This window comes from Ornithorhynchus anatinus, chromosome 20, assembly GCF_004115215.2.
Source record: "Ornithorhynchus anatinus isolate Pmale09 chromosome 20, mOrnAna1.pri.v4, whole genome shotgun sequence".
Taxonomy (NCBI): domain Eukaryota; kingdom Metazoa; phylum Chordata; class Mammalia; order Monotremata; family Ornithorhynchidae; genus Ornithorhynchus; species Ornithorhynchus anatinus.
The window spans coordinates 29,773,707-29,793,785 of NC_041747.1; the positions used below are offsets into that span (position 1 = coordinate 29,773,707).

General features: G+C 57.7%; 1 protein-coding gene across 1 annotated transcript; it reads left to right on the plus strand.

Annotated features, from left to right (window-relative positions):
* Nucleotides 1-1,468: 1,468 nt before the first annotated feature.
* LOC100074490 (guanylate cyclase D-like) lies at nt 1,469-16,385 on the plus strand. The gene is made up of 19 exons (XM_029048552.1): nt 1,469-1,475; nt 2,931-3,719; nt 4,267-4,571; nt 5,979-6,333; nt 6,805-6,889; nt 7,537-7,717; nt 8,088-8,219; nt 9,365-9,445; nt 9,535-9,711; nt 10,170-10,326; nt 11,104-11,253; nt 11,621-11,769; nt 12,263-12,426; nt 12,819-13,011; nt 13,275-13,449; nt 13,722-13,820; nt 13,953-14,047; nt 14,533-14,618; nt 16,099-16,385. Exons 1-19 carry the CDS (start codon nt 1,469-1,471, stop codon nt 16,205-16,207), a joined length of 3,489 nt encoding a protein of 1,162 aa, XP_028904385.1. The 3' UTR covers nt 16,208-16,385.
* Nucleotides 16,386-20,079: the final 3,694 nt, after the last annotated feature.

A 20,079-nucleotide genomic window follows, 5' to 3' on the forward strand; every position in this document is an offset into this window, starting at 1 on the left:
CCCCCAACTCTCCCCTCTCCATCAGTGACTTTCCCCAGTGTCTCAGGGGCAATCCACCACCCCTGACTCTCCCCTCTCCATCACTGACTTTCTCCAGTAGCCCAGCAAGGACCATCCCACACCCCTGGCTCTCCCCCAGTGACCCAGCACGCACCACCCAACATCCACCTAAACTGTAAACCTCTCAATGGGACAGCATTTTTTTATTTCTTTAGTTTGTCCCCCAAACGACCAGAAGAGCGTTCTGCACGGAAAAGGTGTTCAGTACATATCAAAGCGAACGTATTGAATGAGCCTGCTGATTTTTGGGGCCAGGGCGCCATCTATTGGCTGGCCCTGCCCGTCGCTCTCAGCACCCTCGAGTCGGGGGTTAATTTATTCATTCAGGCGTATTTACTGAGCGCTTCCTGCACAGCACTGTACTAAGCGCTTGGAAAACACAATACAGCAATAAAGAGAGACGACCCCTGCCCACGGTGGGCTCACAGTGGGGGAGACAGACATCAATACAAGTAAACAGTCGTCAATATAAATGAATAAACTTCTAGATTCATTCGATAGTATTTATTGAGCGCTTACTATGTGCAGAGCACTGTACTAAGCGCTTAGAACGTACAGATCGGTAACAGAGACAGTCCCTGCCCTTTGACGGGCTTCTAGATGTATCCCCATGACCCTCTAATAATAATATACAATAACTATGGTACTTGTTAAGCGTTTACTATGTGCCAAGCACTGTTCTAAGCGCTGGGGTAGATAGAAGGTAATCAGGTTGTCCCAAGTGGGGCTCGCAGTCTTCATCCCCATTTTAAAGATGACCCCGTCACTGAGCAGGGATCGTCTCTAACTGTTGCCAAATTGTCTATTCCAAGCGCTTAGTACAGTGTTCTGCACTTAGTAAGCGCTCAATAAATACTATTGAATGAATGAATGAAGGTAACTGAGGCCAAGAGAAGTTAAGTGGCATGGCCAAGTGGCAGAGGCAGCATTAGAACCCACGTCCTCTGACTCCATGGCCCATGCTCTATCCATCATACCACACTGCCATGCCCGCAGCAGGGCTCTTTTAAGGAGGAAAAACCCAACTTCCCGGTTGCCCCTGCCCTCCACCTGGCTTCCCTTTCGGTTCCCAACGCGGGGAGGGCGTTGTAAACGACGGGTGATTCCCAGGTGTGGGGAGGCGTCTCTGGAGGTGACAATTGAAGGCGGAGGAAAGGAAAAGGAAAGGAAGGGAGAGGGAAGGGAGGGGGCAGGAGTGGGGGGCTCCCGGGGGATGTGGGGGCCGCTTCGCTGCGCTACCGGCTGGACTGGGCTTCTCAGAGGCCGGGGGACAGCAGGGCTTGGAGGAAGAGGGAAGCTGCGGGGCAGAGCGCTGTCGGGGTCCCGAGACCCAGAAGTGACCCCTGGCAGGACCGGCCTACCTGGAGTTTGAAGGTGGACAGAGAAAGAGACGTGGAGGCTGCCCCGCATGGAGGGTGAGTCCCAGGCTGCCCCGCAGCCGGCCTAGTGGCTAGAGGACTGGCCTGGGAGCCAGAAGGGCGTGGGTTCTAATTCCGACTCCGCCACGTGTCTGCTGTGTGACCTTGGGCATGTCGCTTCACTTCTCTGGGCCTCATTTCCCTCACCTGTAAAATGGGGATGGAGACTGTGTCACCCCAAATTGCTTGTATGTACCCCAGCTCTTAGTACAGTGCCCGGCACACGGTAAGCACTTAACAGATACCACAATTATTATTAATAATATAATCAATTAGTAATCGTTATTATCATTAATAAAGGACCTTTGGGGCGTGGCAGGAGACCGGAAGCTCGAGGCTCCGGTCACTCCCCAAGCTGAGTGCGGGCGGGCAGGTCACCTAACCTCTCTGGGGCTCGCTGTGGAGACTCGAGGGGCTCAGGGGGTAGTTTTCAGGCTGATGGAGGGGAGAGCAGGGCAGGTTGGAGTTTGGCTGTGGCTATGTGGCCAGAGCGCTGGCCAGGAGGGTGGGCGCTGACCACCGGGGTCCGGATGAGCAGCGGACAAGTGGAGGGAGTATAGTGACCTGGTTCACATCTCCTGGAGAAATCGAGGCCTCCGCAAGTTCAGTGGGGTTTGGACAGATCCTTAGGAAGGGGACCGAGCTGGGTCACTGGGGGGAGAATCAGAGATGGAGGGAGGAGAGTCAGGGGTGTTAGATGATCTGTGTTGGGTCACTGGGGAAGATCCTGGGATGGAAAGGGGAGAGTCGGGGGGTTGGAGGGTCTATCTGCAATCTTGAGTGTGAGCGTTCAGGAGGGCGACAAGCACAAGGTTCCTCCAAGGTCCTAGCCCCACAGTGGGAGCCAGAGTGCCCAGTTGTTGGGTAGGCTAGACTGACCTGGGGGGTCATCATTCAGAAGTCATCATCCACACTGCCCCTCTTCACCCTCAGGCCAAGGGGCCAGGAGGCCAGGAACCAGGTCGGGAGCCTGAATAGTCCAGGAGATCTGCCCTCTCCCTTTCCTCTTCCCCTCCTGTTTTTCCCCGACTCCCGACACTGACCAGATTCGCTCTTCCTGCGGCCCCAGGGACTCGATCTCAGGCATGAACGACGCTGGAGCCGGGGCGGAAAATCCAAATTGTGCTCCTTAGCAACTCAGCATCCCCGGGAGGCCGGCCCCGCCCCAGCCATCCATCTGGGGTTCTAATCCTGGCTCTGCCACTTATCTTCTGGGTGACCTTGGGAAAGTCACTTCACTTCTCTGGGCCTCACTTACCTCACCTGTAAAATGGGGACTGAGACTGTGAGCCCCATGAGGGACAGGGACTGTGTCCAACCTGATTTACTTGTATCCACCCCGGTGCTTATTATGATGCCTGGCACATAGTAAGCACATTACAAATACCACAATTATTATTAGGGCTGTGGAAGATCACCTTCAACCCCGACTCTGTCTCTGTTTGACTCCAGGAGAGCAGAGGAGACGACACCACTGCAACCCCCTGAGCCGGGCCGTCGCGCCCTCTGCTCCTGGCCGGGCCGGCCCGGGATCCGGGGCCCCCGGCCCTGACCGACGGCCTCCACTCCGGCCTCCCGCTGCTCCTTGGGCCTCGTCCGTGTCCCTGCTGCTATGGGGGCTCCTGTGGAGTCCAGGACCATCCCTCCACCGGACATCGGCCGCGCCCTTCACGGTGGGCGTGCTGGGGCCATGGGAGTGCGATCCTGTCCTGGCCACAGCCTTCCCTGGCGTGGCAGCCCAGCTGGCCCTGGACCGGGTCAGCCGGGACCTGTCCCCGAGGCAGGGCTTCCAGATGACTTATGAGGTTGTCCCTGAGGCCTGCCAGACGCCCCAGGCCCTGGCGGCCTTCGCCGCCCGCAGGAGCCAGGTGGCCGCGTTTGTGGGTCCGGCTGTGCCTGGTTACTGCAAGGCAGCGGCGCTGCTGGGGCAGACCTGGGGCGTGCCCCTCCTTTCCTGGGCCTGCGGGCTGGAGGACTCCACCCTGACCTCGGGCCTCGGGGCCCTGGTGCCAACCCTGCCCCCGGCCGGGACCGTCCTGCTGACCTTCATGGGGCACTTCGGGTGGGCTCACGCTGCCGTCGTCTCCTCACACCATGACATGTGGGTGGACACAGGCCGCCAGCTGGCCGCCGCCTTCAGGACCCAGGGCATCCCAGGGGTCTTGGAGGCCTCCCTGGGGCCCGATGGGCAGGGAGTCAGCAAGACCGTGCAGCAGCTCAAAGGAGCAGACAGACTGAAAGGTGAGTGGCCCACCTTCCCCCATGCCCAGGCAAGGTGGCCCATCCCTATGTGTGCCTGTGTCCCACCCTGGGCAGTCCTTCAGGAGAGCCGTCCAGATCCAGGAGCTAGTGGAAGGGACCATCCCACACCTCTGACTCTCTCCATCCCTGATTCTTCCCTAGTGACCCAGCATCGACCATCTAATCCCCTGACTTTCCCCTCTCCATCCCTGACTCTCCCCCAGTCACCCGGCACGGACCATCCAACGCCCACCGACTCTCCCTTCTCCATCCCTGACTCCATCATTTGGCTTGAGGGTGGAGGGGCCCAAGGCAGTGGGCCAAGAAATATCAAGAGCCAGATTGAAACTCAACTCAGTCAGATGAGCAGAGAACCCCACCAGGACCCCACTCTAGATTCCCTGCCTTGCCCCTCCACCGTGGGACTACCCCTCCACGTGGCATTCCCCACCACACCCTCCGCAGTACAGCAGGGGACCACCCACAGAGTCTCTGGAATTGTTTTTCCAGCCCCAGGCCTGACCCGTTTCCACCACTCTGCTTGCAGTGGTGGTGCTGTGCATGCACTCAGCGCTGGCTGCCGGCGGTGAAGACCAGGCCGCTTTCCTGACCGCAGCCCACGCGGCAGGACTGACGGACGGGAGGCTGGTCTTCGTGCCCTATGATGCCCTGCTCTACAGCCTCCCATACCAGAACCGCTCCTTTCCTGCACTGCGGCGGGATTCTCAGCTCCGGAGGGCGTACGACGCGGTGCTGACCGTCAGCCTGGAGTCCGGCGAAGAACCCTTCCACGAAGCACTTGCGGCCGCCCGGGCAAGGGGGGAAATCACTGCCGATCTGGACCCCGAGCAAGTCAGTGGAGACCCTGTGGGGCTAGTGGACGGGGTGACGTGGGGGTTGTGTCGAGCGGGAGGGGCAGGGAGAGAAAGGGAAGGGTGAGAAATTAACTCAGGGTTCGTCCAGCCTTCACAGGGTGCAGATCTAGTTCCAGAGCGCCCAATAGCCATGCTCGATTGTCTGCACTTCCTTGTCCAGTGAGAGCAGGGATAATTGAAGCCTTGGGTAATCCAAAAGCCGCACATAAACCAATAGCGTCCATCTTGGCTGCCTCCAAGCCTTTACTATAGACACTCTCGAGGACCACTGATGGATGACCCCATTCCCCACACTTCCCTGCTCCCAACTCACTGTCAATATACAAATGAAATGGTTGAGAAGCAGTGGAGGAGAGAGAAGCCATGGTCTCCGCCCTCGAGGAGCTGCCAGTCCGACGGGGAGATGGGACACGTGCACACACATACACATACACTACTGAGTGCTGGAGCAGGGACAGAGAGGAGGTGAGATGGTCTCCACAGTCCAGTCATCGGACTGAGACTCAGCTACTTGGCTCTGAGGGTCTGGGGGGGCAGAGGGTGAAAGGCTGGAGGTGGGGAGGCAGATGGGGAGTCAAAGGGTGAGGAGTTTGGGTGAAGAGGCTGGGTGAAGAGATAGGAGGTGGGGAAGCTGAGGTGGGAGGCAGAGGGAAGTTGGGTTTGAAGAAGGGAAGCAGCCTGGCCTAGTGGATGGAACACGGGCTTCGAAGTCAGAGACGTGGGTTCCAATCCTGCCTCGGCCACTTGTCTGATGTGTGACCTTGGGTAAGTCACTTAACTTCTCTATGCCTCAGTTTCCTCACCTGTAAAATGGGGATTAAGACTGTGAGCCCCATGTAGAACAGGGACTGTATCCAATCTGATTAGTTTGTATCTACCCAAAAACTTAGTACAGTGCCTGGTACATACTAAGGGTTTAACAAATACCACAGTTTTTTGTTATTATTATTAGCATGGCCTAGTGGCCAGAACATGGGCTTGGGAGTCAGAGGATGTGGGTTCTAATCCCAGATCTGCCACTTGTCTGCTGTGTGACCTTGGGCAAGTCACTTAACTTCTCTGTGCCTCGGTTACTCCATCTGTAAAGTGGACATTAAGACTGTGAGCCCCACATGGGACAACCTGATTACCATGTGTCTACCCCAATGCTTAGAACAGTGCTTGACACCTACTAAGTGCTTAACAAATACCATTATTATTATTATTACTATTAGTAGAAGTAGTAAATACTGTAAAAAAGAGAGAAAGACCTTCAGGAAACTAATGAGGAGCTTGGGATTGAGCCAGTCCTACAAGTACCCTCGGGAGACCTCCGACCCCCAGCCCACCCACCTGGCCACAGCCAGTGGCATATGGGGTCACCCACCTCCCGCTGTTCTTCCAGGTCTCCCCGCTGTTTGGCACCATCTATGATGCCGTTTACCTGCTGACCTATGCCCTGTACCGCGCCACTCAGCCGAGAGTGCCCCTGACTGGGTCCGGCCTGGCCCAGCTCCTCGGCTCCCTGAACATGGCCGGCTTCAGCCGCAGGATCCGCACGGACGAGAAGGGAGTCGGCCGGGCTACCTATGTGGTCCTGGACACAGATGGCCGGGGCGATCAGCTCTTCGCCACCCACGTGCTGGACCCGTCAGGCCCGTCTGTGCAGGCCTTGGGCAGAACTATCCACTTTCCCAAAGGGGGCCCGCCTTCCCCAGACTCCAGATGTTGGTTTCACCCGAACACTCTCTGCACCCAAGGTGAGGCCATAAAACCAAGACGAGCCTAGACCTCCACCAGTCCTTATGCAAACTGGACATCTGTCTATAGCTGCACTTTTTTTATATTGAGAGAATTCAAGCAATTACGGGGCTCAGGTAGAGGCTTAGTTGCCTCTGTGATCGTTTCATAGTCGATCGATTGCAATGGTGTATAGCTACAGTAGTCAGGAAGGGAACTGACGAAGGGCCCCAGAACCATAGCGAAAGTGGTGGCCTGAGACCCGGCTCTAGTCTAACAAGGAAATCAGTAAAGAGAATAATGACTAGTAAGTGGGAAATGAATAATCAGAAGAGGAAGCCGTCCATGCAGATGAACCGAGTGGCCCTATCGGTTTCAGGTCTGGAGATTTCAAGAGGCGGAGGGTGCCAGATGGAATAGCGGGGTTTGTAGCCAGGGGTGGGCTTCTGGTCCTCCCTGGTTCTCTTATGACTGTGCTTTTGTCCCACCAGGTGTGAGGCCATGGACCATGGCCCTGGCCGTGGGGCTACTGGCCCTTCTGGGACTCTGCGGATTGGCTGGTGGATGCCTGGTCAGGTGAGTCACGCTTAGTTCCTTAGGGCCACGGTGAAACTAGATATCTTGGATCTCCTTGGAAGCAGTGAGGCAAGGGCTGGGGGTGGGAACTGGGATGGGTGTAGAGGTTGGTACCTGAAGGTGGAGGTGGGAGCCGGGGTGGGGCAACCTAGGGACAGGACCCAAAATGCAGGTTTGGGGGAAGTGACTCAAATCATCACCTCTCACACCCAAGTTTCCCACCCAAGCGTCCTCTAAGCCCTGCTGTTAGCACTGACCTGACCCCAGATTTGGTCCATAGATCCCCATGGAAACAATTTCCCAACTGCCTCTATCAATCGATCAATCAATCCATCAATAATATTTATTTAACACTTACTGTATACAGAGCACTGTATTAAGCATTTGGGAGAGAACAATACAAGCACTTGAGAGAATACAACTGCCTCTTCATTTGTGGTTCAGGCTGGCACTCTGCAAGCACCCTGCCCCATCTCCCTACCCAGGGGGTGAATATTCTGGGAAAACCTCCAGTTCTGGAGACCCGGAGGTAGGCAGACCCTTAACCACAAATGTCCAGGAGCCTGGCTGACACCCAGACCATCCTCTTTCTGTCTGCCAAGAATAACCTGTAACCCTCTTCCTGGCATGGTCCCCGTGCCTCCTAGCTCCCTGGAGTCTAGGATGGGGAGGCAAGGAAGGGGGCTGGAAGGAATCCAAGCCCCCTTGCTGAGACGCTGCTCCTCTCCCAGACACTGCATTCTGCGGGTCCGGCTGGCACGTGGGTCCGACAAGATGGTGTTGACCCTGGACGATCTCACATTTATCGACCCCAAACTGAGCCGAAGGGTAAGACCAGAGTGTCAAGGGTGTGGGAGGAAGCGGCGGGGGGCTGGGGTGGGGGCTACTCTGCCTGGGTGAAGGGAGAGGTGGGAGAGCAAAACCCCAAGGGATCAGGAAGGAGGGGTGGAAGAAGGGAAGGGGATGGGCGAAGGTGAAGGGGAGGGGAGATACCTACTGGCTGAGGGATGTCCGTGGGCTCTGACCCTGTCGGTTAGACCCTCTGGACTTACCTTCCAGACTCCCGGGGTGGAGGAGGTGGCCTACTTTCATGCCTAATGCCCAGGCTAGGGGAAGGGTCTCCTTATACTGAATCTGTCTGAGAGCAAGAGGGAGGATTCCGGGAAACGGGAGCTCCTCTGGTCTGTTGTTCTCCCAGGGGTTGAACCCGGAAAGCCTAAGTGAGACCAGAAGTGTCTCGGACGGGAAGAGCCTGAAGTCTAGAGAGTGGTCACTGTCCGGGAGGAGTGTCCAGGCTGGCCCGGAGAACCCTGATACGGCGCTGTTCAGGGTAGGCTGGTGGGGAGAGGCTGGTGGGACAGGCCCCAGATGCGGGCTCACAGCTCAGGGCCCGATCCTTGGGCTGTGAGTGCCTGATTCAGGGAAGCACATGAGTATAACCCCCCATAGTCCCACTTTCACAGAATCCCACATTGACCGCCACACACCCCTCGCTGATGCCCCTCGCGCTACACTGAATCTGCTTCCAGACCCAAGGCAGAATCGGTGTAGAGTGAACACACTTTTCCAGAGTGGAAGGAGAGTAAAGTAGCCACTTCTCAGAGGAGGCAACAGTGCAAACAGAACCAGGGTAATGCCAGGGACTCCTGAAAGGTTTAGGGCTCACACAGGGGGTCTGTCTGCCTCGTCTGACCAAACAGAAGTCCCATCTCCACCTGACTGGGAAGTCAGGGGGTGATTTTTGCCTTTCAAGCCACTGTGGGAGAGAGAGCGAGACCTCGGAGGGGGCAGCTGAAGGACCCAGTTCCCGGATGCTAGTGTGTGACCGGGACCCGCTCTGCCTGCGTAGCAAGGGGCAGTGGACTAGCAAGTGTTGCAGCAGAAAGTGTCGGAGCCTGCTCCTGCTCGGCCCAGCTCCTGGCCGTGGGATGGGCTGGGAGGAGGAGGCTGGTACAAAGCCTATTAGCCTGCTGTTCGTGAGACGACGGGAAGGCAATCACTGGTGGTGCCGGGGTGTCAGGGAAGACTGATTGGCAGTTGGACAGAAGAGATGCTGTCGTTGTTAGATGCTGAGCCCCAGGACCAGGCTGGGGTGAGGGAGATGTTTTGCTGGGTGACTTCCCTTGTTATACACACTCACACAGACATACACACACACAATGGGGTGCCAGGGAAGGGACAGGGAGGGGAAGACACAGTTCCTGCTCTCAAGGAGCTACCGGTCTGTTGGGGGAGAAAGGACACAAATGCCCATCTCACCCCTACACGTGCGCACATGCTGGCAGTCTGATGAGGGAGACAGGACACACATGGGGATTTTACACTCTCAATCAGATTTGCATTGTGGTTATCTGGTTTCTATCAGCCCATGTGAGCCCGTGTAAGAGGCAGGGACTTCTGCGCGTGGAGAAAGTGTGTGTGTGTGTGTGTGTGTGTGTGTGTGTGTGTGTGTCCACATCGCTCTTGTGCGGACAGGGAGACTGGGTGTGGCTGAAGAAACTGGAGCCCGGCTCTTCCCCGGAGCTCCACCCGGAGTCCACCAGCTTCCTGAGGGAGGTAGGCCCGGGGAACTGGGGGTAGGGGGAGCGAGCTCTGGGGTCGGGCGGGGTGGTCTCCGGGCGAGCCACAAGCTCCCTCCCGAACAGATGCTGAAGCTGCGCCACGAGAACGTGAACCGATGCCTGGGCTTCTTTTCGGGCTGCGGGGTCCCGGCCGTCGTGATGGGGTTCGGCTCCCGCGGTAGCTTGGAGGATCTGCTGCGGAATCGCGACTTGCGGCTCGACTGGGCCTTCAAAGCGTCTCTCCTGCTGGATCTCATCCAGGTCAGGCGACTCGGATGGGGGCGGCCTGGGTTACTAGAGGACTGCGGCCTGGGAGAAGCCCGAGAGGCCAGGAGGTCCAGGAGGGGTTCTGGGTCACAGGCAACAAGAAGTCCACTCTCCCTCGCAAATATATGCTGATTCACCTGGTAATAAATAACTGAAGATCAGTGAGGCAGATGGGGCAGGTTGGGCGCCTACCCTGTGTACAGCACAATACTAGATGTGCCAAACAGTCATACAGTTGGCACCCAGTACAGCACCCTGCACATAGTTAGCGCCCAGTATGGCATCCTGCACACAGTCGGCACCCAGCACGGCACTCTGCACACTGTAGGTGATCAGTAAATACTGAAGAGGATGAGAAGGGGAGGGCTCATAGTAATGTTATGGACGAGGCTTCGCCCTGGGGACCTCAAACTCCCACCACAGCTCAAGGTTTTCCCTCCGGATCGACTCAGGGCATCCGCTACCTCCATCACCGCGGCTTCCCCCACGGACGCCTCAAGTCTCGGAACTGCGTGCTGGATGGGCGCTTCGTGCTCAAGGTCACCGACTACGGGTTTGATGCCTTCCTGGCGACTCAGAGAGCCCCCCGCCCCCAGCCCCCATCGGAGGGTATGTGCAAGAGGTGGGAGACAGGGTTGAGAGAGCTAGAGAGATTGTGGACAGCATCAGTGCTGGGTCACCGGTGGAGGGAGAGACAGGGATGGAGAGGGAGAGTCAGGGGGGTTGACTGGTCCGTGCTGGGTCACTGGGGAAGAGTCAGGGGTGGAGAGGGCAGAGTCCAGGTGTTGAAAGTAGGAAACATGGTCCACGAACTCCCGAAGGGTGGGCGGTGCTGCCATGGAGACCCTGGTCCTGGCTCCTCTGACGCAGCCCCGAACCCCACTGTCTCCCGGCCGCCCCCACCGGCTTAGTGGAAAGATCACGGGCTGGGGAGTCAGAGGACGTGGCCTCTAATCACAACTCTGCCATTTGTCTGCTGTGTGACCTTGGACAAGTCGTTTAACTTCTCGGCGCCTCAGTTACCTCAGTTGTAAAATGGGGATTAAGATGTGAGCCCCACGTGGGACAACCTGATTACCTTGTATCTATCTCAGCACTTAGAACGGTGTTTGGGACATAGTAAGCACTTAACAAATACCATTATTAATATTATTATTGTTGTCCCGAAGCTACCTAGCATCTGTTCCCCGTCCCCCCCAACTCGCACTGCCACTATCCGGCTCAAACTCCAGAGGTCCAGCAGCTTTGGGGACTTCAAGCCTCTGAAATCCTCGGTGAGAATTGGCGAGTGAGCAGAGGCTGCTAGGAGTCTCCCCAGCCCGCACAAGGTAGACGCAGGCCCCGAGCCGGGGTGGCCAGGCTGAGGGAGGGAGCTCCTCTTCCCAGAGCTGCTATGGACAGCGCCTGAGCTCCTGAGGGATGCCCAGAAGACCGGGCAGGCCACCCTGAAGGGGGACGTGTACAGCTTCGCCATCATCGTGCAGGAAGTTTTGGTGCGGGGACCACCCTTCTGTGGCTCGGGGCTGTCAGCTGAAGGTAAGGAGGTGTCCCCCCCTATCTCCTGCCCCCGCTCCCAGCATCATAGGGAGCATCCCTTCCCCTCCTCTTTCCTCTGTCAGCCCCGAGCAGCTACTGGAGGGACGCTTTCCTTCAGGAGAGGGGATCATGAAATGCAGGGTGCATGTGGGGGATTAGAGGCACCGAGCAAGTCGGCCTGTGCTGGGTCACTGGGGAGAGAGCCAGGGATGGAGAGGGGAGAGTCAGGGGTGTTGGATGGTCCATACCGGGTCGCTGGGAGAGAGTCAGGGGAGGAAAGAGGAGCAGAAGCAGTTTTCGTGGCAGGTGGTGGCTCAGCAAAGACTGAGGAGCTGAATTTACCAAGGGTCCCATTTCTCCACTACAGAAATCCTCCAGAAGGTGGAGGCTCCCCCTCCCCTGTGCCGGCCCCCGGTGCCCCCCGACCTCGGGCCCCCGGATTGCATCCAGCTGATGCAGCGGTGTTGGGCGGAGACGCCTGAACAGAGACCCACCCTGGATGAGATCCTCAGCCAGGTCCGAGGGTCCCCAGCGTCCTGGACCCCAGGCCGATGGGGCAGGAGCCCAGTGGATGGAGGGGGAGGGATGATTTATCTGAGGGCATGGGGGTCACTGATGCTGCTGGCATCTTCCCCATCCGCTTGACCGGTCCATCCCTCCCCACCTTCAAAACCTCCTGGAAAGTCCAGGAGGCCTTCTGGGAATTATTCCCCCGACCCTTCCAGGTCATGAATCCAGCTGTGTGTGCATTTATTGATTATGGATTCATTCCCCTCCAGGGCCTATCATTCGTTTCCACTCTCCAAATGAGAATTCACTGATGCATGTCGACCGTCTCCCTCAAACCTGGAAAATCTTTGAGGACAGGAATCATTCTTCCCTTTGGGGATGGTGCCCTGGGGTATAACACTCTGCGGATGGTGCTCTGCCTCACTCTGGGGACAGTGCTCTTGGGAGGTGCTCTGCCTCAGTGTGGAGACTGTGCTCTACCTCCCCCTGACTTTTGCAGTTTAAAAGCATCCAGGGAGGGCGGAAGATGAAGTCCGTGGAGTCGGTGCTGGGCGCGCTAGAGCGGTATTCCGGCCAGCTGGAGGATCTGGTGCGGGAACGCACAGAGGAGCTGGAGAGGGAGAAGCAGAAGACAGAAAAGCTTCTGGCCCAGATGCTGCCCCAGTGAGCCATCCCACCCTCTCTCCCTGCAGCCTAGCCCCGGCCACAGGGCCAGAAAAATCAGGGCGGCCCCCCAGGAATCAGGCAGTGCCCCTCAAGCCGGGCAGCGGCCTCCCCCAAAGTCAGGCAGCAGCCTCCCAAAATCAGGCAGCAGTCACCCGAAGCTAGATAGTGGCCTCCCAAAATCAGGCAGTGCTTGCCCAAAGTCGGATGGCAGCTGCCCAAGGATTAGGCGGTAGCCCCCAAAGGCATGCAGCAGTCCCCAGCTGACAGGCAGTAGCCCCCCAAAGTAAGGCCATGGTTTCCCGAAGGTGGGCGGTGGGCCCTCAAGAATCTGTGTCAGCAGCCCCCGTAAAGTCAGACAGCGGCCAGATAAGTCCGACCTGTGGTTCTAGGTCTGTGGCGGACGCTCTGAAAGCCGGGGCGGCGGTCGAGCCCGAATACTTTGAACACGTGACCATCTACTTCAGCGACATCGTGGGCTTCACCACCATCTCAGCCCTCAGCGCGCCTATCGAGGTGGTCAACCTGCTCAACGACCTCTACACGCTATTTGACGCCGTCCTGGGCAGCCATGATGTCTACAAGGTGAGGAGCCTCCCTTGGACCCCTGCACCGACTACTCAGTATGGAGGGATCGAGGGTTTTGGGACCCCGAGGGTCACTACAGCACAAATCTGTTAATCCCTCAGTCTCGTCCACCCCATCCCAATCATCCCCCGGCTCATCCAGCCCAGGACTTTGTCTCCTCCTAGCTCCAGCCTGGCACTGGCCCCCCACCCTCTCATCTCCTCGCCCCTCTCTCGGCCTCCCCTCTGCCCCCGGGTGCCACACCCTAGATCTCGCTGCAGGTGGAGACCATCGGCGATGCCTACATGGTGGCCTCGGGGCTGCCCCAGCGCAACGGGGAGAGGCACGCAGCCGAGATAGCCAACATGGCACTGGACATCCTCAGCTCCGTGGGATCCTTCAGGATGCGTCACATGCCCGGAGTCCCCGTCCGCATCCGGGCTGGCCTGCACTCCGGTGGGCGTGGAGGGGCGGGGGAGAGGGCGGGAGGCCCGGCGGAGGCCGGTCAGGCCCGGGACAGGGAGAGAGAGAGAAAGAGAGAGGCTTCCCCGGTCACAGTGACCCCGGTGACGTCCAGCCCTCCCCAACCCCATCAGGACCAGCCCAGAGAGAGGCAAGCAGCTGCAGGGATGTCGTGCTCCTCTCCACGGCCCTGCTCACCGTGGCGGGGATGGTGGGGTGTAGGTGGGGGAGAGAGCTGGACTCAGGGCAGAAATTTGGGGTTCCAGGGCCCTGCGTGGCGGGCGTCGTGGGCCTTATCATGCCACGCTACTGCCTGTTTGGGGACACCGTGAACACCGCCTCCCGCATGGAGTCCACGGGGCTACGTAAGTGGGCCGACTCTTCCCCCACTGTGTCCCCAGTGGTTGACCGTGCCACTGTGGTGGAGGATCCTGTGGCGACCCCAGGGGACGGGGAGGGGGAGGCATCTGGCCTCAATTCTCCGACGGCCCATCCAGCTTACCGGATCCACATCAACCAGAGCACCGTGCGGACACTGCTCCGCCTGGGCGAGGGCTTCGAGATTGCCGTCCGGGGCCAGACGGAACTCAAGGTGAGACAGGCCGGGACGGCCAAGCGGGGGGTGCTTACTGGCTACCCTCCTCCTCCTCCCAGAGTGACCCAGAGGGACTGGACCGGGCCGGACCAGGGGTCAAGGGATCAAAGCAGGCAGGGAAGGCCTGTCCTCCTTTTCCCCACTTCACTGAGGCTCCTCTCTGCCATCTCCATTTCTGGGACTTGTGCAGACAGAAGAAGCAGCGTGGCCTAGTGGCTAGAGCAGGGACTTGGGAGTCAGAAAGACGCGGGTTCCGATACTACTGCTGTTAATATGATCCTTGTAGACACTTGAAGACAAACAAACAAGAGCAGTAAAAGATGTGACCGTTGGCCCGGAGGATCTCACCGTCTGTTACTTCAGACATTGCTCCCTGGCTCTGACCCAGCTGCCTGTCTCCCTCCCCCACCTCCCCACCTTGTCGAAACCACATTCGCTCCGGCTGGGATGGAGGGGCAACGATGGATTTGTGTCTCTTTCAGGGCAAAGGAATGGAGGAGACCTACTGGTTGGTGGGGAAGAAAGGCTTCCAGAAGCCACTGCCCCCTCCCCTGGACATCAAACCGGGGTAAGTCCATCCCTCCCACCCCTGCCCCCAGGGAGGCCCAAGACCACAGCAGTGTAAGGATATTTGGGCTACGGTGAAGTAAGCGTAGGCCCATCCAGAAGCAGTCTTCCTGGGTCTACGGGAACAGCAGCCCCGGGCCTCATTTCGGCAGGGTGCCTCCATGGGGCAAGAAGACCTGCCTGGGTTAGCTCAGGGTATAAAGACTGTAACGGACGTTTACTGTGTCCAGAGAGCTGTTCTGGGTCCCTTCTGTGCGGGGTACTATAGTGACTACTCTGTGCAGAATGCTGTACTGGGCACCTTTTGTGGGTAGAGTAGACTGTAGCTCATCGTGGACAGGGAAAGTTTCTGTTTTATTGCTCTGTTGTACTCTCCCGATCGCTTAGTACAGTGCTGTGCTTGCAGTAAGCGCTCAATAAATATGATTGACTAACTGGCTGAGTGCTGTACTAGAAGCATACTGTGTACAGAATCCCATACTGAGTGCTGAGGGAATAGACAGAAGGAAAAGGTATCCTTACCCTGGAGGACGTACAGTCTAGTAGGGGAGACACCAGACATTCCTGAAGGAACAGAGAAACTGTGATTCAGAAGAAAATAGAGACAGTAGGCATAGTTGAACAGAAGTAGACATGAATCCATAAATAAGTAAGCAAATACATTCTCAAGTGCTACCTGAGGGGTAACTGATTGAGAAGATGGAGATCAACCAGGAAAGTCTTCCTGGAAGAGGGGGCTTTTAGGAGGCTTTGAAGAAGGGGAGGGTCCCAGATTGGGGAAACTGAGGGTTTGGGCATTCCGGAAAGGAGGGGAGGGCATAAGCGAGAGAGCTGAGACAGAGACTCGAGAGAAAGGGACCATAAGGACGTTAATGTGGGAGGAGTGAAGAGTGCGAGCTGGGGAGGAGCAGGACGGGAGAGTGGATAGATAGGAGGAAGCTGGTCGGGAGTCCCTGGAAGTGGAGAGACTGGAGTCTCTGGGTGATGTGGGAGGCACTGGGGAGTCCCCTGGGATTGTGGGGAGAGTGAGCTCTGAAAGATTACAGGGATCCAGCAACAGCGTGCCAGGCCAACTCTGGGGGAAGGCTGGAGGAAGGGAGGCCAGCAGGGAGGCTGTTCCAGGCTCCCCTCATCGGAAACCTGATTGAGGCAGAAAAGCCACAGCCCCATCCTGGCCTAGCCCTGGAGCCCCTCGGGACCGGACTTCTGAACCAAGGGGCGGGATGAGGGCAGACCATGAGCCCTTTTAGACTGTGAACCCGTTGTTGGGCAGGGATCTGTTGCCGAATTGTACATTCCAAGCGCTTAGTACAGTGCTCTGCACACAATAAGCACTCAATAAATACGATTGAATGAATGAATCCGGCCTGCTTGTCGGCTGGAAAGCTATGGACTCAGCTCACGGGGGGCGGGGCAGCGCCCCCTCGCCCTTGCACCCCTCCCCAGTCCCCCCCTCCCATGCTGCCTCCCCTCCCTTGCAGAGAGCCCTGGCAGGACCTGGTGAACAAGGAAATCCGATCCACCTTCCAGACTGCGAAGGGGAACCCCGGACGACCCCGGAGCCTCGAGGACACGGAGGCCAGGCCCTGAAGGCGGACCCCGCGGGGATTCTTGGGGGTCCTCACTCTCCACGGGGAGGGGAGGGACTGGCACCAGTAGGCAGTCCCGTCCCTCCCCCATTAAGTCTCCCTTCCTCCAGAGATTCCAGGAGGGAGGAGCTGGTGGGGAGGGAGAGTCCGGTACCACACCATCCAGCTAGAAGGTGAAGGGGTGGGCAGTGGCACTGACTGACCACCCCCTGGATGCCATGTACTGTGCTAAATACTTGGCTGTTGGAGAAATCGGCAGAACCGAGACAGCGGTCCCATCTGGGAAAGCCAGGGTGCTAATGCCCCTCTCCTCCTTCACAGCGGACATTCCTGAAGGAACAGAGAAACTGTGATTCAGAAGAGAATAGAGACAGTAGGCATAGTTGGATTTAAGTAGGCCTGAGAGGCCTGACTGACCCCTCCCCATCCTCAAGCCCTCCCACCCCCCGCCGCCCTTCCGGGTCTGTCCTTTTACTCCCACTGAGGCTGCGTCTCGTCCTTGCTATTCCTGTATCGGTTGTAGCCATGTTTCCACGGCCTCTGTTAGATTGTCACCTGCCTGTCTCCTCTATTAGATTGTAGACTTCTTGAGGGCAGGGCCTGGGTCTTTACTTTCTCGTCCTCTCCCAAGAACGCGGCACAGCACTCTCCCTACAGTAATAATAATAATAATGGTATTTGTCAAGCGCTTACTGTGTGTCAAGCACTGTTCTAAGCGCTGGGAGGGATACAAGGTAACGGGGATGTACCACGTGGGGCTCACATTCTTAATCCCCATTTTCCAGATGAAGGAACTGAAGCACAGCGAAGTTAAGTGACTTGCCCAAAGTCACACAGCTGACAAGTAGCAGAGCCATGATTAGAACCCAAACCTCTGACTTCCAAGCCCATGCTCTTTCCATTGAGCCACGCTGTTTCTCTAAGCAATAGGCACCCGGCCCAACACTTTCACAAAGTAGGCGCTCAGCACAGCACTCTGCACACAATAGGCACCCAGCACAATGTTTGGTCTCGCGTGGGAGTAGGACGCCTGTGGGCGGATGGACAGTGGGAAGAACCGACGTGGCCTTTCCTGAACCCACCCACGATGGAAATTCCCTGAGCCCTCTGCTTTACAGAGGGAGATTCAGGACACCAGGGAGGGCCAGAGACTTGCCCACCATCACACAACAGGCCGGTGGCTTAACAAATACCATTATTAGTATCATTATTATTATTATTTCCTTGTCTAAGGCCCGCTGCACAGCCAGGACCTGAATCCGGGTCTCCCGTCTCCCTCCAGATCGCCTCCTCAAGTGCAGATCTTTCCCCACGGGAGAGGAGAGGGTTGAACAGAAATTGAAAATTGGGTCGTCCAGCTGGACCGGGGGTTCTCCGGGAACTAAGAATAATAATGGTATCTGTTAAGCGCTTACTATGTGCCGAGCACTGTTTTAAGCACTGGGGTAGATACAAGGTCATCAGGTTGTCCCCCGTGGGGCTCACAGTCCTCATCCCCATTTTACAGATGAGGCAACTGAGGCCCAGAGAAGTCAAGTGACTTACCCACAGTCACCCGGCAGACACACGGCGGGGCAGGGATCAGAACCCACGTCCTCTGACTCTCAAGCCCGCGCTCCTGCCACTAGGCCATGTTGCTTCGATGACGATGGATAGGGAAAGCAAAGAAAGATGGCTTCGAAGGTTTCGGGGCTCCAACAGAGCTGGGGGTGGGGAGGGGGGGTCCCCCACCGTGCGGGGTCAGAGAGGGAGGGTCTGCGACGACTCAGCTGAGTGAGGATGAGGGGCCTCAAGGGGGCATGGGGGAAGCCTGACAACGACCGGCTCATCCCTCCCTTTTTCCCTCCCTTCCCAAATTCCGTGCCCACGGCCACCCCGCGTGTTCGCAGCACGAGGGTGGTCCTGGTGACGGGGAAAAGCGCGTCCCTCCCACGCAAACAGTGAGGAGCCCAGACCGGGGACGTGCCCAAAAGAGACGGGCAGGCCTTGAAGCCTTGGCATCCTTCCCCGAGGGACCTGCCAGTGTGAAGCCAGGAAAGCCCCGTGCCCCAGAAGCAGGGTCGCCAGAGTTCACTGTGGTCCGGGTGCTGTACTGGACCCCCTACTAAACTATACCAGATGTCTACCGTGTGCAGGCCGTACTGGGTGCAGAGCACTGGACTGTTGGGACTATACAGAAGTAAAAGCTCTGGGCCCTGCCCTCCGGGAACGTGCAGTCGAGCGGAGGGAGGCAGAAGGCATAAATTAGTGAACGGACCACAGTCGTGCATCAGTTTAAGAGAACAATATGAATTAATGGACACTCATTATAACATCTCACTAAAAAAAACAACCCGAGGTGGCTGAAGGGACGCCATAACCAAGAAGGTGGGGATCAATCAGGAAGGGCATCCTGGAGGAGAAGTCATTTTAGGGGGCTTTGAAGGAAGGGCAGGAGGTGGTCGAGGGGAGCGGTGTGGGCGAGGGCTCTGATAACCCGAGAAGCTTGGCGGACGGCAGAGCGCAGGGCGGGAAAGCTGAAATGATCCTGGTCACTCTGCCCCTAAATTGATCCTGACAGGTCCCAGAGAACTTTCTCAATGTAAGAGAGCCACATGGCCTGCCTTTCCCCCTGCCCCCACGCCCTGTACCACATATCCCCAAACGTCCCCCACCCACCCACTCACCACCTCTCCCCAAACGTCCCCCACTCCCTAGCCCCCAGGGCCATCTACAAACCCCTCTCGGCCTCCCCTCTGCCCCGGCTTCCAGAGTTAGGGACCTGGAAGATCTTGCTTGATTCGGGCCTAGAGGAAACAGCCGGGAGATCATCTAGTCACCGTGACCATCGCTCGAGTCCCGCCTCCGGCCCTCGGATTCAGCCCGTGCTCCGGCCCCCCTCCTCACCCCTCCCGCCCTTCCCCTCAGCACCGCCCACGGATTCATCCTTCAGGAACGGGGAAAGTTATGGACTTGGGTTTTTTCCCAAAACTCCAACCTGCTTCTGAGGAAGTGACGGGAGTGGAGCGGGGATGGGGGCGGGCGGGGGGCGGGTACCCAACCCTCAAACGACCCTAGACTCAGCCCGGTGCCCCCGGGAGGGAAGGGGAGCACAGAAATGTCCTCACATTGACCAACAGAAACCCGGGAGGTGGAGACGTGCTGTGAGAGTCTGAAGCGTCCTGGGATCGCTGTGGCCTGAAGGCCAGTTCTTTTAAAAAGGCCTGCGGCCCCACCCCTGTTAATCCTGGCTCTGCCACTTGTCTGCTGTGTGACCCTGGGCAAGACGATTCACTTCTCTGTGCCTCAGTACCCTCTCTGTAAAATGGGGAAAGAGACTGAGCCCCACGTGGGACAGGGACTGTGTCCAACTTGATTTGCTCGCATCCACTCCAGGGCTTAGTACAGCGGCTGGTGCATAGTAAGTGCTTAACAAATACTCTTATTACTATTATCCTGTTCTCTCTCAGAAACCCCCAACCTTCCCCCACCCAACGACCGGCAACCAGGGAGCCAGGGCTAAGACAGATCCCAGAAGTCAGCGAATAATAACCTCCGCCTAGCAACACTAGGCACTCCCCAACTTCCCTCACCCGTCCCATCGCTCCCCCCTAGAGCTTTCTCCCACCGCGCTCTGCCCTGCTAGCGCTCAGCCTCCCTGGACTCTCCCCAGCAGCATTCCTGCCCCCCTGCCCATTCCCCCAACGCTCTGCCTCCCTAGCACTCAAGCCTCCCAGGCCTCAGTTTCCCTAGAGCTCTCCCGGTGATCAACGCTCCTCTTCTCCTCTGGCCCCTAGCATTCGGGCCTCCCAGCTCTCAGCCTCTCTAGAGCTCTCCCCCTCTCTGGTTTTCAGGACCCCCAGAACTTCACCCCAGCGTCCTGCAACCCTAGAG